This window comes from Tenrec ecaudatus, chromosome 15 (genome assembly GCF_050624435.1).
Source record: "Tenrec ecaudatus isolate mTenEca1 chromosome 15, mTenEca1.hap1, whole genome shotgun sequence".
NCBI classification, from domain to species: Eukaryota; Metazoa; Chordata; class Mammalia; order Afrosoricida; family Tenrecidae; genus Tenrec; species Tenrec ecaudatus.
This window is the reverse complement of record NC_134544.1, coordinates 113,997,821-114,015,810: the sequence shown is the minus strand read 5'-3', so window position 1 is coordinate 114,015,810 and position 17,990 is coordinate 113,997,821. Positions and strand designations below refer to the sequence as shown.

The window sequence follows — 17,990 nt, the reverse complement described above, 5'->3', positions numbered from 1 at the left end:
AAAAAAGAGGACCTGATGCAAAGGGCTTAAGTGGAGAGCAAATGCTTTGAGAATGATTGGGGCAGGGAATGTATGGATGTGCTTTATACAATTGATGTATGTATATGTATGGATTGTGATAAGAGTTGTAAGAGCCCCTAATAAAATGTTTTAAATAAATAAATAAAGACTTCAGCCTCAGAGACCCTGGAGTAATTCAGCTCTGTCATACAGGGTCCCTGTGAGTAGAAATCACCTTGACGGCAGTGAAAATCATTTGTTTTAGGAAACAGGAAAGTGATTTATCCCTCTCAAAGTCAACTCACTGCCGTTGAGTCAATGCTGACTCATAGCAACCCATGATGCTCTGAAATAAATTGAAAATAGAAAATAATTGTTATGAAGAAAATAGCGCTTAGGGGAGATCGAGGCAATACTGTATACACAATTCTATCGTTACATTTTATTTCAGAGCATCGTGGGCCACAAAAAATTACCTCGGGGCTACATGCGGCCTACGGGCCGCCAGTGTGACACCCCTGTTCTAGAAGATGCCTGGTCACACAGCCAAGGACTGCAAGGAGATAGAGACAAAGAGAGAGAGAGAGAGAGAGAGAGAGAGAGAGAGAGAGAGAGAGAGAGAGAGAGAGAGAGAGAGAGAGAGAGAGGTGTTACTACCACTGCAGTGAGCCAGGTCATATGGCTGTGACGCACCACGCTGATGAGCAGGCCTGCGAAGATGGGTGGATACTGCTGGTGGTGATGACAGGGAACAAGGGAAACAGAGGGGACATCTTTGGCTTTGCAGATTTTTCAGGATGAAACTAGCAGGAAAAAGGCAATGGTCTTCTGAGATGGGGTCAGAAGCAGGGCCTGTATGAAGACAGAGTCAGGGCCGTATGCAGAGCAGAAAGGCATGTTTGCCTTTAAAGAAAGACAAACATTGCTGGCATTAAAAAAAGAAAATTAAGCAACAAAATCAGCTAAGGTATCCTGTCTGGCTACAATCCCTCCTGAGACTGTGTGTGTGGAGAGCCTGGGGTCCCTGTAGCTGCCTTCGAGCCGACATCCCATCTTCATGACGGCGTGTGCACTTGTCCGTTGGAGCTATAGGCGTGGTTTGTTTCACCGTCTATTGTGAATTGGGCGGCCATGTATAGAGCAGATTCCCACTTAACAATTCCCGCACATTTTTCACGCCATTGATGGCGAGCCCTTTCATTCGGCGAATGACTCTGAGGTCAGCAGTTGGAAACCACCGCCTACTCAGCGGAGAAAAGTGAGGCTTTCTACTCCCACAAAGCTTTTCTGCCTTGGAAACCCAGGGGGCCGGTTCTACCCTGTGCTATGGGCTCACTGGGTGTCAGCCACGACTTGATGGCAGAGAGAGAGCTCACGATGTCATCATGTGTCCCACTTCCACCCGTGATTCGACTCCTCCTTTTCCTAACCCTTCTGAGCTTTGCCCTTGGGTAAGTGCTGCCCTTTTGATCCCAAATGGGTGATTTTTCTCCAGTGTGTGTGTTCCGCCCTCGTGCTATGGTTCCCTGTGGAGGCCTGTCTTGTGTTGGAGCCATGGGACTTGAAGCACTGAAAGGTGACGAGGGGTCATAGCTTGGGGACCAACTGCACAGCACTTAACAACCTCACAACAACCAATCTCTATCCCCCCCGAGGGCATCTGGTCTCCTTTATGATGTTGAGTTCGTTCCCTATTGTTCTCCCACGTGGATGTTCTGCATCGGTCAGCATCACGGCAGCTGAGACGCCTTAGTGACAAAGTGATGGGGGCTGCACAGGAGGCATGGAGCCAGGCCTCCCACAGAGAATGCGAGATTTCGAACGCTGAACCACGGCACCCGTTTATAGATGTAGTGTTGACCTAAGCGCTTTCGTATTCCTCATTGTTATCGGCGGGTTTGTTGTTACATTCCCTTGAGTGTGCTCCAACCCTGGGCATGACAGAACAAACCACTGCTCTGCCCCGCTCCATCCTCACAATTGTTCCTTTACCCGAGCCCATTGTTGGAGCCACTGGGTCAGTTGATCTTGTTGAGGACCTTGCTCTCTCTCCCTGCCCCTCTACTTGACCAAGCGCGATACAGGACTGAAACGGACAACGTGCCCAAAGTATGAGAGACGAACTTTCACCCTCCTTGCATTTCAGGAGGCCTCTGGCCACACTTCTTCCAGGACAGACTGGTTTGTCCTTTGGTCAGTGCATGGGACCTTCGATATTTTTCTCCAGCGCCACAATTCAAATGCATCGATTTTTCTTCAACCATTTTATTCATTGTTTAACGTTCACATGCATACGAGGAATTGACAATAGCCTGGCTTGCGACAGACACAAAGGCCATCCTTGCTTTCCAGTACTCTAAAGAGGTCGTGTGCAGCACATTGACCTCACACAGCAGGTCTTTGGTATTTTGACTGCTGCTTCCATGGGTATTGACTGTGGATACAACAGGGGAGATTCTTGACAACTTCAGCCTTTTCACCTTTAAACGTGATGTTACCTGTTGGTCCATTTGTGAGGATTTGGGCCTTCTTCGCGTTGAGGTGTAATCCATCCCGAAGGCTGTAATTCTTGATTTTCATCAGCCAGTGCTTCAAGTTCACAGTTTTAAAAAGCAAACTTGTGTCATCTGTATATCTCAGGTTGTTAATAAGCTTTCCTCCAACACCGATGTCGAATTCTTCTGAATATCAAACAACTTCTCTGACGATTTTCTCAGCATATAGACAGAATAAGTCTGGTGAAAGGATACAATCCTGAGACACACGTTTCCTGATTTTAGACCATGCAGGATTCCCACGTTCTGGTCTCACAACTGCTTCTTGATTCACGTACAAGTTCTATACAAGCACAATGAAGTGCCCTGGGATTCCCATTCTTCTCATGGTTATCCATCGTTTGTTATGATCCACAGAGTCAAATGTCTTGCCATAAGAAATGAAACAAGAGTAAATATGTTAATGGTATTATCTGCTTTTGGCCAAGTTTTCATCAGACATCAGCAATGTCATCCCTTGTTCCAAGTCCTCGTCTGAATCTGGCCTGAACTTCTGGCAGCTCCCTGTCAGTGTACTGCTGCAACCGTTGTTGGACGATCTTCAGCTAAATTTTACTTGTGTGTGATATCAATGATATTGTTCTATAGTTTGAGCACTCTGTTGGGTCACCTTTGAAAGAGGTACAAATACAGATCTCTTCCAGTCTGTTGGCCAAGGGCTGTCTTCCACATTTCCTGGCATAGATGAGGAAGCGCTTCCAGTACTTCATCAGCTTGTTGAAACATTTCAGTTGACCAATTCCTTGAGCCTTGCTTTTAGTTAATGCTTTCAGTACAGCTTGAACTTTTTCCTTCAACACCCTTGGATATTCCTCATATGCTTCCTCCTGAAATGGAATGTTGGCCAGTTCTTTTTGGTATAGTGGTGACTCTATGCTTTCCATCTTCTTGGGATACGTCCTACATCAGTCAATATTTTGCCCATAGAATCTTTCACTCTTGCAGCTGGAAGCTTTGATTTTTCTCCTGAGTCCTTTCAATTTGAAACATGTTGAGTGTGTTCTTCCTCGTTGTTTTCCTAACTCTAGATCTTTGCGCATCTCATTATAATATTTTGCTTTGTCTTCTTGAGCTGCCCTTAGAAAATGTCTGTTCAGCTCTTTGATTTCCTTTTCTCTTCCCTTTGTTTTAACTACTCTGTGATTAAGTGCAAGTTTCAGAGTGTCTTACGGCATACACTTTGATCTTTCCTTTCCTGTCTTTAAAAAAATGTCTTCTTTTTCTTTCTTCATGGATGATGTTCTTGATATGTGTGGTAAGTATATAATCTCATGTCAACTTTAGGGTATTAAGAGTGAATGGGGTAGAGTGTAGCCTGTCAATCATGTCACAGACTGATTATGTCTCCTTGTGGGTGTGGCCTTCTCATGAGGATTCTGGGAACTTGCCCCTCTCTCTGCCTTTATCTTCTTGTTGACAAGCCATATGAGAGCCTTTCTCTCTCTGTTTCACCTTCCTGTTGAAAAGCCACACTTGGATAAGTGGAGGAACCACATGGAGACCTGTGCCAGAGATGAGATGCTTCCACAGACATTGGATCCACAAAACTTTGCATTCACCGGCCTCTGATCTTCCTGCACTTTGCATCATTACATGTGGCTGAATGAGTCTGAAGAGGAAGTTAAGAACTAGATTAGGACTTAGGGGCTCATATCAGACTTATGGACTTGATCTAGACTGGGCTGGGACATTTTCTTAATATACAATTATTCTTTGATATAAAGTTCTTTCTTATACGTATATGAGTGGCTCTAGATTTGTTTCTCTAGTTAACCCAGCCTCACACAATGGCCTCCCATTAGCTCATCAGGTCTTCTGTCGTTAATGTTCAATGTGTCAAATCTGTTCTTGAAATTCAGGTCGGATAGACTCAAAGTTGTATTTTGAGTCTCAAGGACTTGGTTTAATGTCCTTCAGCTTCATTCTGAACTTACATATGAGTTATTGATGGTGTATTGTCTAGTCAGTCCCGGTCTAGTTTTAGCTGCTGATTTTGAGCTTCTCCATCTTATCTTCCCACAGATGTAGTCAATTTGTTTTCTGTGTATTTCAAGTAGAGAGTCCATGTGGATAGTCACTTTTTGTGTTGCCGTTGCTATTTTACATTCTATGATCTCCAGCTTAATTTCTTTCATGGAGTTCATATTTTCCAATTGCTGTAACTTCCTCTTTATTTCCAATGTTTGAATTCCAATCTCCAGTAATTATCAATGTATCTTGAGTGCATGCTTGATCAAGTTCAAATTGAAGTGGTTGAAATAGTTCTTCAATTCCTTCATGGCTAACTTCTGTGGTTGGCCTATACATTTGCATTACAGTTACCAAAGTAACAGGATTTCCTCAGAGGCGCAAAGAAGCCTTTCAAGGTCAGCATTGTACTTCAAGACTGATTTTGAAATGCCTTTTTCCCCAATGAATGCATCGCCATTCCTCTGGATCATGTCATTCCCAGAATAGCAAATCATATGATTTCCTGATTCAAAATGACCGATACCAGTGCATTTTGGCTCACTAGTGCCTCTGGTGTTACATTTCATTTTTAGTGGCTGCCAACTCTCTTGTATTCATACTTTGCGCCTTCCAAGTTCTGATCATGGGTAGACTTCTGGAGCTGCTTCTGCTTCGGGTTGTGCCCCATCACCAAATGAAGATCTTGAAGCCTCCCTTCCCACAGGCTTTCCTCCATTGACATCACCATGTTCGACTCTACTCTGAGAAAGCAGCTCCTCCTGAGTAGTCACCTTTTGAGTAGCACCCTCTGGCCCAAAGGGTCCCTCCGTGAGCACCCTCTTGTTCTTCTCTTCCTTTAATTCGGCCTTCGGCATCTGACAGTGCTTCCAAGCTATGCATAAGGTCTTGAGCTGCTACCGCCTCGGAAGTAGGAAGCCACTTCCTTCTGTGTTGTCTGTTGTTAGTCCGGATGCTGTGCTGAAACGTGTCTGTCCTGGGCGACACTATGGGCATTTGAGAGACCAGTGACAGTACTGCTGGCCTTTGAAGTGGCAGGGACATGGCTTCCAGCGCCTCACCACCACACAGGCCATCACAGTTGACAAATCGCGATTCACTTCTGCAAAGCGTTCCATTGTTTTGGGTCTTAGTTGCTTTTGGTTTGGCTCACAGTGATGGAGACTCCGTGAATGCGAGGAGAACGGCCCCGAAGGGCGTTCAGGGTGCCCTGTCAGCCGCCGATTGGCAGGGCTGTGTTCCAGCTGCTTCTGGAGCTGCTGGAACTACCATACTTTGGGCTCATAGTGGAGCACGCAGCCATGTGTGTCATCTAGAGTTGTTGCTGCTAGGCGACTCAGACGCTGTGCACAGCAGCGTGAAACACTGCCCAGTGTGGGGCCCTCCGCACAGTCGTCCTCATGTTTGTGTTCACTGTTGCACCCCCCCCCCCCGATTCCCTCTGCTGAAGGTCTTCTCTTTTTGGCTGCCCCTCCGCCAAGCGTGATGCCCTCTCTAGGAATCCTTGTTTGATGGATGATCATGTGAAAGCAGTTAAGTGACTCACCCATCATGTTACTGCCCACTGCTAGAGTGGATTCTTCCTCATATTGACCACACCGGGTGGACTAGAACTCCCCATAGGCTTCCCAAGGTTGGGGAGCTTTAAGGAAGCAAACCGTCACCTCTTTCTCCTGTCGAGCAGCTGGTGGATTTGAACTGCTGCGAAGTTCTTTCCTCCAACCTGCCCACATCTTGGTTTTTAAACGTGTATTTTTCTTTTTGTTGTTGTGAGGTGCTGTCGTGTTGGTCTGACTCCTGGCAAGCCTGTGTACCAGAGAATCAGACACTCCCTGGGCTGGCTCCTCGTAATCCCCGCTGTGCTTGATCACGTTTGTTGCAGCCACGGCGTTCGCTAGTCCACTTCATGAGGGCCTTCCTCGTGTTTTGCTGACTGCCTGTTTACAAACCATGAGGTCCGAAGACACGGTAACCAAACCAGACTCACTCCCATCGAGTCAAGACTGACTCACCGCCACACCTGCCAACTCCCTGTCTGCCAATGTGCATAGGAAACTCAGGGTGACCAAAGTGGCCGCAGCCCAACCCATAACCACCATAGCACCAGGGCTCCTGAAGAAACGGTAAGGGAGCCGGATCTGACCTCGCCGACTATGTGAAACAGAAGGCAACTCTAGCTCCACATCAGCACAAGGCCAATTGCCACAAAGCAGAGGTCAGGCATTCCTCTCCCGTCAATCTCCTTTACTTTACTATGAGACTCACCATCCTCCCACCAAAACAAACTCACTGCCATAGACTTACAGCAGCAAGTCAGAGGAGAACGGCCCTTGTCTGTTTCTGATCCTGAAACGTCACTGGAGCAGAAAGCCCCATCTTTCTCCCTCAGAGCATTTGGTGGTTTTGAACTGCTGACCTTGAGATTAGCAGCTGAATGTATAACCACTACACATCCCACGGCACTCCACTTCTCTGCTGAGTTCTACACCTCATCGCAATGGCCTCACAGACGCACAGAACTCACAGATAATACTCACGATTGTGGGGATTTATTAGGGAAGCTAAAATGTTTGTCCAGCTGTGGTGACTTGTGTGTTGCTGAGATACTGGAAGCGATGTCACTGGTATTTTCAAATACCACCAGGATCACCTAAAGTGACCAGGTTTCTTCAAAGCGTCCAGACTCAGAACAGACAATGAAGAAGGAATGCTCTGCCCACGTCAGAGGAAGTAACTGCTGAAAACCGTATTCTTAGCTACAAAACATTGTCAGACACTGAAAGCCGAATGAATGGAAGGAGAAGAAGAAAGTGCTGGAGGATGGACCCTGTGGAAGTTACACGATCTCCTGTCAACTTGAGTGAAGGAGTGGAGTCCATCCTGTCAATCAGGTCATAGCCAATGAGGCCTGTGTGTGGGCATGGCCTTCTCCTGAGAATTCTGGGAAATCCTGCCTTCCTCCCTGGAGGTGGGACACACTCTCTGCTTCACATTCCTGTTGTCAAACCACATGGAGCTACACTGATGGAGCCAGCGCCCTGGAGCTGGAGGAGCCACATGGAGACCCACACCAATGCTGAGATGCTTCCACTGCCACTGGATCTTTCCACCCACTGGCCTGTGATCTTCCTGGATTCAGCATCATTGCATGTGATGCGTGATTGCGTGTATCTGAAGAGGAGTTTATAGACTGGTATCCAGACATAAGGGCTAATATTGGACTTATGAACTTGATCGGGGCTGGGCTGGGATGTTTTCTTAATATGCAATTACTTTTCATATAAATCTCTTTTTCATACACATGTGAGTGTCTATGAATTTGTTTCTCTAGTCAGTCTGGACTAACACAGACCCCTGGGGTAAGAGGGCACTTAAAAGGTGCTGAGAGATAGCTGCTTTCTCAAAGAGGACTCCAACCTGGTGAATCTGGGGTCCAACCTGTAGAACAGAGACTTGAAGATCATCACATGGTGATGGGCACAACTCAAAGTAAGGAGAAACAGCTGGAACTATCTACCAATGGACACAACTTGGAACATGCAAACTTGGAATATTGGCAGTCATCAAATATTAAATGGAACACATACAAACCGATATCCTAAGCACTAGAGAACTGGAATGGACTAGTTTGGGCCAATTTGTATCAGGAAGTCATATGATTGATTTCCTAGGCTTGGCATGGCATGATCAAGAGAAATTGTGATGCATTCATTTGAGAAGGAAATTTCAAAATCAGTCTTGAAGTATAATGCTGCTGCGATGGGATTCTATCTCTCTGCCGCCAAGGAAATCCAGTCATGACAACTATAACACAAATGTATGCACCAATCACAAAAGCTAGTGATGAAGACATTGAAGAATTCTTTCAAGGACTTCAGTCTGAAATTGATGAAACACGCAGTCAAGATACATCGATAATGATTGGAGACTGGAATGCAAAAGTTGGAAACAACGAAGAAGGAACCGTAGTTGGAAAATATGGACTTGGTGGCAGAAATTAAGTTAGAGATCACATAATAGAATTTTGCAAATTCCTTTTCATAGCAAATACCTTTTTCAACAATACAAAAGGTGACTATACCCATGGACGTCTCCACTTGGAATACACAGAAATCAAATTGACTACCTCTGTGGGAAGAACACACAAAAAAGCTCAATACAAGCAGCTAAAACCAGGCCCGGGGCTGACTCTGGAAGAGACCATCAAATGCTTCTATGTAAGTCCAAGTCGAAGCTGAGGAAAAGTAAGAAAGTCCACGAGAGCCAAAGTACACCTCGAGTCTATCGTACCTAAATGTTGAGAACATCTCAAGAAAAGATTTGATGCCTTGAATGCTAGTGATAGAAACCTGGTGAGAGGACATCAAGAGCATCATTCATGAAGAAAGCAAAGGAAGAAATTTTTAAAAGACAGGAAAGAAAAAATCAAAGTGGATGCCAGAGAGACGCTGATACTTGCTCCTAATCAGAGACTAGCTAAAACAAGGGAAGAAAAGGTGAAATCAAAGGGCCGAACAGAAAATTTAAAAGGACAGCTTGAGAAGACGAAGTCAAATATTATAATGAGGTGTGCAGACCTAGAGTTAGGAAATCCAAAAGAAGAACACCCTCAGTATATCTTAACTGAAAGAACTCGAGAGAAAACCCTAGTCTCCAGTTGCAATATTGAAAGGTTCTGTGAGCAGACTATTGAATGATGCAGGAAGCATCCCAGAAGATGGAAAGAATACGCAGGCACTGTTCCAAAAAGAATGAGTCAGCATTGCACCATCTAAGGCATTGCGTGCGAGGATGAACCAAGGGTACTGAAGGAAGAAGCTCAAGTTGCATTGAAAGCATTAGCCAGAACCAAGGCTCCAGAAATGAATGGAATACCGTTTGTGGTAGTGACATAATCTGTTGTCAATTTGAGACTTAAGAGTGAAGGGGTGGAGTTTTGCCTGTCAATCAGGTTGCAACCTGATAACCTCATTTGAAAGCTCAACGGAGATAAATAGCTTGTTGGAGGCAGGAAACACGCTCACTCCCTTAGAGACTCTCTACTGACAAGGCTCATTCCCAGCAAGGCATTTCTGTTGGCAAGACGCATGGAGCTACCCTAGAGTTCTAGAGTCGGAGGAGCCAGATGGAGACCCTTGCCAGCACTGAGATGCTCACACCACCACTGGCACCACAAGATCTTCTACCCACTGGCCTGTGGTCTTCCTGCATCCAGCATCATTGCATGTGTTTCGTGAGTCTGAAGAGGACTTTATAGATTGGTATCAGACATAAGGGCTAATATCAGACTTATGGACATGATCTGGACTGGGAGGGGATATTTTCTCCATATTCAATTGCTCTTTTACATAAAGCTCTTTCTTATATGCATATGAGTGTCTATGAATTTGTTTCTCTAGTCAACCCTGAATAACACACCAATTGAAATGTTTCAACAAGCTGATGGAACACTCACTTGACTATGCCAGGGAATTTGGAAGATGACTTGGCCACCTTATTGGAAGAGATCTTTATTTGTACCCATTCCAAAGAAAGGTGATCAAACTATGCAACAGTATCATTGATATGACACACAAACAAAATTTTGCTGAAGGTCTTCCAACAATGGCTGCCGCAGTACATTGCATTTCCAGAGGTTCAGGCCAGATGCAGAGGTGGATGAGGGGCAAGGGATGTCATTGCTAACGTCGGATGGATCTTTGCTGGAAATAGAGAATACCAGAAACATGTTTACTTGCTTTTAATTGATTATGGCAAGGCACTTGACTCTACGAATCATAAAAAACTATGGATAACCATTCGAGGAATGGGAATTCCAGAATTCCATTGTGCTTATGTGGAACTTGCACATGGATCAATGAGCAGTTGTGCAAACAGAACAAGGGAATATACTGCCTTTGTGACAATAAGGAAAGTTGTATTTCAGGGTTGTATCCTGTCCTCATACTTATTCAATCTGTGTGCTGAGCAAATCATCAGAGAAACTGATGATACGAAGACACATTTAGCATCTATATTGGAAGACATCTTATTAACAACCAGCAATGTACAGGTGAGACAACCTTGCTTGTTGAAAGTGAAGAGAATCTTATTGATGAAAATTAAGGATTGTACATGAGTTCAAATAAGAGCTGGAGCACAGGGAATCCAAGATAGCTAAACCCCTCAGGACCAATAATGAGAGTAGTGATACCAGGAGGGCCAGGGGAAGAGGGCGGGGGAGAAAGGAGGAACCGATCACAATGATCTACATATAACCCCCTCCCTGGAGGATGGACAACAGGAAAGTGGGTAAAGGAAGATATTGGTCAGTGTAATACATGAAAAAATAATGATTTATAAATTGTCAAGTGTTTGTGAGAGAGGGAGGGGAGAGGAGGGAGGGGGAAAATGAGCTGGTACCATGGGCTCAAGTAGAAAGAAAATGTTTTGAAAATGACAATGGCAACAAATATGTAAATGTACTTGATGCATGGATGGATTGTGATAATTGCTATATGAGCCCCCAATAAAATGACTAAAAAAAGAAAATTAAGGATTACAGGCTTCAGTGTGAATTGCAACTCAATATTCATAAGAAGACCCAAATCCTCACGACCTTACCAGTAGGGAACATAATAAATGGAGAAAATAATGGATAGTCTTGCTTAGCTCCACAGTCAGTGCTGATGGAAGCAACTGACAGAGATAAAAGACTGGATGTATTAGATAAATCTGCTGCACAAGGCGTCTTCAGAACTTGGAAGAGCAATTTTATTTTGAGGGCTGAGTCGCACCTGACCCAAGCTGTGCTAGTCTTTGTTGGTTCGTATGCATGTGAAAGTCGAGCGTTGAATAAGGAAGACCGAAGAAGAATCAATGAAGCGTGGTGCTAGTGAAGAACCCTGGAAGTAGCATGGACTTCTAAAAGGACCGACTGATCTGTCCTGGAAGAAGTATGACCAGCATGCTCCTTAGAGGCAAGCCTGGCGAGACTTCATCTTACATACTTGTCAGGAGAGACCAGTCCTTAGAGAAGAATATCATGTTTGGTAAATTAAATGGGCAGCGAACGAGAGGAAGACTCGCAACGAGGTGGACTGACACGGTGGCTGCAGCAATTGCTCCAGCACAGGAACAGTCGTGAGGGCGGCACTGGTTCGGGCAGTGTTTCACTCGAGTGTGCCTGAGGTTGCTGTGCGCTGGAACCCACTCACTGGCACCTAACAACACAGCTTGCAAAATGGTCAAGAGCTGGAGGCACAGGGATTCCAGGGCGGATGATCCCTGCAGGACCAGGGGTATGAGGGGCGATACTGGGAGGGTGGAGGGAGAGTGGGTTGGAAAGGGGGAACCGATTACAAGGATCTACATGTGACCTCCTCCCTGGGGGATGGACAACAGAGAAGAGGGTGAAGGGAGACATCGGACAGGGCAAGATATGACAAAATAATAATTTATAAATTATCAAGGGCTCATGAGGGAGCGGGGAAGGAGGGGGGAAAAAAGAGGACCCGATGCCAAGGGCTTCAGTGGAGAGCAAATGCTTTGAAAATGATGAGGGCAATGAATGTACAGATGTGCTTCACACAATTTATATATGTATAGATTGTGATAAGAGTTGTATGAGCCCCTAATAAAACTTTTTTAAGAAAAGAGAAAAAACAAACAAACAAAAAGATACAGTTCTTTTGTCCATTCTGATAGACGGACAAATGATGGCTAATGAATCTTGCTTTAATCACTGCGTTCTATCTGTAGCTCAGGTTCTCAGACTATTTGCTCAGCATACAAATCTCTGGTTATTAGTCTCTCTGCGACATGGTCCCTTAGTCTCTGCTTCCATATCTGAGGGGCAGGAAGCCCTCCCACTGCCCCGCCTCAGGGTCTTGATGCTGCTGCTTCAGTGCTACTTCACCGCTTCTGGCAGAAACCTTGCATGTACTCAGCTGGTGGCTCTTCCTTCTTGATGTTTGTGGGGCTTCTCTTCCTGCTTCAGAGAGGGCTCGCTCGCATACTGAGCGGAATAGCAAAACTGACCAGTCCCAAAGTTAGCGCCTTCATACCTGCTTTACGTGTTCCTACGCTCACTGCACGGCAGTCATGAAGACCGTGAATTGAAGACCCATATTGAAATATGTAATTGCACACACGATCCTTCTCCGGGGCCTGGCTCCTCCGTAGTGCATGTCCAAAATACACGAGACAGAGTGTTGCCATCTTCCCTTTCTAAGGACGGTTCTGGCAGCGTTGCCTCCAAGACGGATTCATTCCCTCTGCTCGCAGGCCTCCGTGGCGCTTCATTACACCATGCACGGACACATGGCTCAAAGGCATCGGTTCCCTCCTCTTCTTTATGCATTGTCCAGCTGTTACATGCATGTGAAGTGATTGAAAAGATTCTGCATAGTTCAGGTCCGGGGAACTTCAGGCCTCCAAGGGACGTCTTTGCGCGTTAACCTTCCAAAGAGGTCTTTTGCAGTGGATTCACCCAGTGGAATACGCCATTTGAGTTTTTGACTGCGACTTCCATGGGTGTTGATTGAGGATCCCCATGAAATACAGCCTTTCAGCGTTTCCTCTGTTTATTACGACGCCATTGTGTCAGTCCAGTTATGAAGCTGTTTGTTCCCTTTGTGTTCAGGTGTGTGGGAACCTTGGTAGTGTTGTGGGTTAGCTGTTGAACTGCTAGCTGCTATCCAGCTTTGGAAACCCACAAGGGTGGTGCTGCTCGGTTCTCTTGGGTCCCTGTTGGGCCAGACTCGATTTGATGGCAGTGCGTTTCGTTTTGTACTGGGTTGAGGTATAAGCCACACTGAAAGCTATATTCTTTGATCTTTGTCAGTAAGTGCTCCGAGTCCTCTACATATTCTAGGTGGCTACTGACTCTTCCTTCAGTCACTGCGTTCTGCATGTAGCTCAGCTTCTCCGACTCTTTGCTCAGCACACACGCTGAGTGATTGTGGCTAAAGGGTACAGCCTGATGCACACCTTTCCTGATTGTAAACTGCACTGCATTCCCTGGTTCTAATCACACACCTGCCTCCCGGTTTGTCATTACCTGCTCTGGAAGTCCCATTCTTTTGAAAGTCCATCGTATGTTAGGATGGCCATGATCGGATTCTTTGGCACAGTAAATAAGGAAAGGAAGCATCCTTTGAATACTCCCTGGTTTCAGACAAGATCTCTCTGACATGAGCGATGACAGCCCTCATTCCACATGTTTTTTGGAATCCCGCTTGGATTTCTGGCATCTCCCTGTCACTGTATTGCTGTGGTCATTCTTGAATTCTCTTCAGCAACGTGTCACTTGCAGGTGGCATTAATGATATCGTTCAATCATTTCCACATGCTATGGGGTCACTGTTCTTTGGGCTGGGCACAGATATGGATCTCTCCTTTCTCACATTGTCTCTGTACACTGATGATTTGAGTTACCACACGTGTAAACATTTTTTGGGCTTTTTGTATTGGTGATGTGTCCGCTCACCTGACTCCGAAACCATTTTCACACACAGTATTTAGTGCCTGTATTTTAAACATGTGTTTTACGTGTGCTTTTTGTGTGTTGTCTTTTGCAGTCGAAATCAACTGTCCACGCTGCCAGCCTGCCTATGTGGTCTGCCTCTCAAAGTCTTAATCGCAAGTAACAACAAGCTTGTGTGTCTGCCCGAAGAGATAGGCCGGCTCAAACAGTTAATGGAATTGGTATGTCGCTTATAACAATTTGGGGTTTTATTTGTTTATTGATCTATGCTACCTAGCAAGGTAGAAAGAACACCTTTTTTAACACATGTGCAAGGACAGTTTATGATTGACATTAGCAGGGAGGGTCTTTTTGTGTGCTGAAAACTGTCTGAAATAGTTGTAATTAGAAGATATTTTTCAGAGGGCATGTAAGTTTATGATACCTTCTGGGCACGCTTGCAAGGTAACCTCCAAATTAGTTAGTAGCCTGCCCTTTCTGAAGATGTTAACTAGGGAGACAGTAATACCAAGTTGCCCCAGTTCTGTGCGGGTTTTAGAACGCTCTGCCCCAAATGGATACAAATTGGTGCACACTAAAAACGTCACTGTGTCCCCCGAGATTAAAAAAGAACACATTATGGAGGGCTGAGATGGGAAATTGGGAAAGAAATGCCTGCCCTTCAAAGTTCCTATTGAGCCAAGGTGAATGGTGAAAGAGGCCAAGTGCAATCAAACCGAGAAAGAGCAGTCTTGGTTTATAACACAGATGGTTAATGCACTTGGCTGGTCATTCAGAGGTTGCTGTTTTGAGTCCACTTAGCTGTGCCTTGGAACACAGTCCCGGTGATGCGCTTCTCCAAGGCCACAGCTACGGGAGGCTCCGCGGAGCGTGGGGTCGCCGTGAGGCATTGCTCACTGGGAGCTCTCGTGACCAGGCAGGCGTAATTCAGCATGGACTTTGTATCAAGGACAGAGCCTGCTGTTGCCGTCAGTGTGGTGAGAGGGACATCGTGCTGTCCTCCAGGGCAGCTCAGGGCAGCACGTGAAGCACTGGCAGGACAGCGCGCATGCCTCTTCTCCGAGGGCGGCCAGGGCCATCCTATGAGCATGTCATTGGAAACCATGCCCTCTCACCCCATAGCCCTCATCTTGACCATCTAGGCTTTTGCGTTTTGCTTCCAAAACTCAAAGAAAGTTCCAAATGAACATGGTTGGAGACTCTTCTGGATGCTGACATTGCTGTTCCGATGCGGCGTGAATTAAAAAGAGAAGAATTCTTAGGGGATGAGGTGAAGAGATGGAAACAGGGCCTTCAGAAGCCCCGGATGGAGCACATGTTGAACAGTAGCTTCATAACGTGTTCTGTGGGTTTGCAGCACTCCTTCGTGACGTTCCCTCACTCTCCTCCCGTTGACCTCAAGCTCCAGTGCACGCCCAGCCAAGGCACATGACATAGTGTCTCGTGACTTCGGTTTCCGCAGGAGGCGCAGCGTTGGGACCCAGTGTCCAAGATCTTGTTCTGACTCAGCTGTGGCCAACGTGCGCAGACACATTGCCCAAACCAAGTCGCTCAGCAGTCCCCTTAACTGTCTGGGTCACACCCAGGGACTCCTGTTTAGAGCCAGAAGGGATTTTAAAAAGAAAAAGCCCAAGGCAAAGGGGTAGGGGCAACATGAAGAAAAAGCAACATCTTGGAGAAGCCCATTATAATTTAAACTGAAACACCCCGGACCAGCGCTGGCCAATGGAATTATATTACTCTATCCCCCATCCCCCTAAAATAACACCTCACTTCCATGAAGTCAGTTATGGTTCATAGAGACCCTGAATGATAAGGTAAACTGGTGGGTTTCCAAGATTGTAATATTTTTAAATATTAATTTTAATTCTGTTATGTATCATTTTATTGGGAGCTCTTACAGATATAATAACATTGCATAGTTTAATTACATCAGGCAGTATTGTACAATTGCTACCACAGTCAGTTTCAAAACGTTTTCTTTCTTCTTGAACTTCTTCATATCAGCTCCCCTTTATCCCCTCCCTCCCCATTCTAACCCCCAGGAACCTCTATCTATCTATCTATCTATCTATCTATCTATCTATCTATCTATCTATCTATCTCTATCTATCTATCTATCTATCTATCTATCTATCTATCTATCTATCTATCTATAACTCTTTATGGAAGTAGAAAGACTGATCTTTCTCCCATGGAGTTACTGGTGGTTTTCAACTGCTGATCTTGTGCTTAGCAGCCCATTGTGTGGCTACTAGGCTCTGGAATTATGATGGAATTTTTAAATGTCCTGTTAACCACATCTTGAAAAAAACACCAAGCAAATGGAATGTATTTTAATAATATACAATATTTAACCCAGTATAACCAGGACATTATGATTTCAACATGTATATGAAAATGAAGCCAGCTGTCCTTCGGTCAGTTCTGACCCTGGGTGCCCAGGGGCCTCTCAGGGTATGCTCCGGAGGTTTTTCAAGAATTGGGTTTTCAGGCGCAGAGCTCCATGCCTCTTGCTTAGTAATTTAGAAACATTATGACTGAAATGTTTCACTTTTTTTTTTTTTGGTGGTGGTGGAGGGGTAACTAGATCTTAGAAATCCATGTGTCCCTCGGGACAGTTGGTTTCAAACTGCTGACCTTGTGGTTAGCAGACCAGTGCGTAGCCCACTACCCCACCAGGGTCCCTTATAAAACTTCACGTCACCTTTGGTCTAGCCGCGTTTCTCACGCCCAGCAGACTCGCGTGGCTAATGGCTCGCTCGCTGCAGTGGGACAGCCAGCCCTCTAGCTCTCTTTCTCCTTGGCTCCGTGAGTTTTGTAAAAAGCAGTTCTTTAGGAAGTTGCTGACAATTAGGATGCTACCATGATTGAAGCAGGAGTGCTGACTAACCCTGTTTTAGGCTCACCAACCAAACACAGATGATGTTTTCATCCATTCCTGTTTCTCCTTCAGATCTTTTTACCTAAAATAGTAATATTCCTATCATAATCCCCGTTACGGTTATTTTTAGCCAAGACTTGGACAAACCCCTGGAGAGCCTGGGGGTTCTCGGTTGGGCATGGGAGGCGCCTGTCTTGGAGTGCTGACGTAAGCAGCTGGTTGGAAAGTTTGGGAACTCCCCAAGCTTTGGCCCATCTTCCGCTTCCTGAGAGCTGATAGTTATTTTGATTATTAAGTTTGGAGCATTTTTCCATCACAGGTGGGAAGAATGTATATGTTTAAGTTTTCACAGTAGACTGAGGCAGCAGAAATGGAGCTGTACCTTGTTTTCTGTGTGTCACTCAGTAGGGTCAAAACCAGGATTTGCTGTTTACTTAAAAGCACATACACCTGAGGCAGGCAAAGGAAAGCAGCTGTCGGGTCAGCTCCCGAAAGGCATTGCCCCTGAGAAACAAGAACTCGCCTCTGTAATCTATCCTCAGGTCTAAGAACCTTAAGATATAAAGTATTCCAACTGCAATCAATGCTTGCCTGGCCCTGATTGCCTGGGAATCTGAAAAATGGCCGTTGCCTTCCTGAGAAGACACCAAAGAAGCACCAATGAGTCGGCCTTTTCTCCCCTGCACCTACATCTGCACAATTCCTCTTATGCTGGGTTTCCTGGAATCACAAATGCGTCCATCATTGCTTGGGTTAAGCACAGACACGAATGTAAATTGGCACCCGGACCTGTAAACCTTCGCTCAATTCCCAGTGAAAAGTGTAAGAAACAAAAGAGCTGTCCTCTTGAATCAACGAGAGACGCCAGGATCTACTTACCTATGGTAGTAGGGGCGGCCTCAGATACGTGTCTGCTTCAAGCCCACCAGCAGGAGAAAGAAGAGGCGCTCTGTCCCGTCGTCTTGGAAACCCTACGGAGTGCTCTGTTCCTCCCTAGAGGACTGGCATGAGTCGGAACTTGATGGTTGGGTTGGGTGTTTTGGTAGGTGCAGGAGGAATGTTTGTTTAGGGGAGCCCTCCCCTTGGCCGCTCTGAATCTCTTCATCCCCCCTACCCG

At 45.6% G+C, this 17,990-nt stretch overlaps 1 protein-coding gene across 2 annotated transcripts in view; it reads left to right on the top strand.

Annotated features, from left to right (window-relative positions):
• LRCH1 (leucine rich repeats and calponin homology domain containing 1) overlaps nt 1-17,990 on the top strand; it is a 240,645-nt gene that overhangs the window by 133,023 nt on the left and 89,632 nt on the right. For both annotated transcript variants that reach the window (XM_075533138.1, XM_075533137.1), the window contains exon 3: nt 14,084-14,210. In XM_075533138.1, the coding sequence (XP_075389253.1) occupies nt 14,084-14,210 (127 nt within the window). The remainder of the gene's footprint in view (nt 1-14,083; nt 14,211-17,990) is intronic.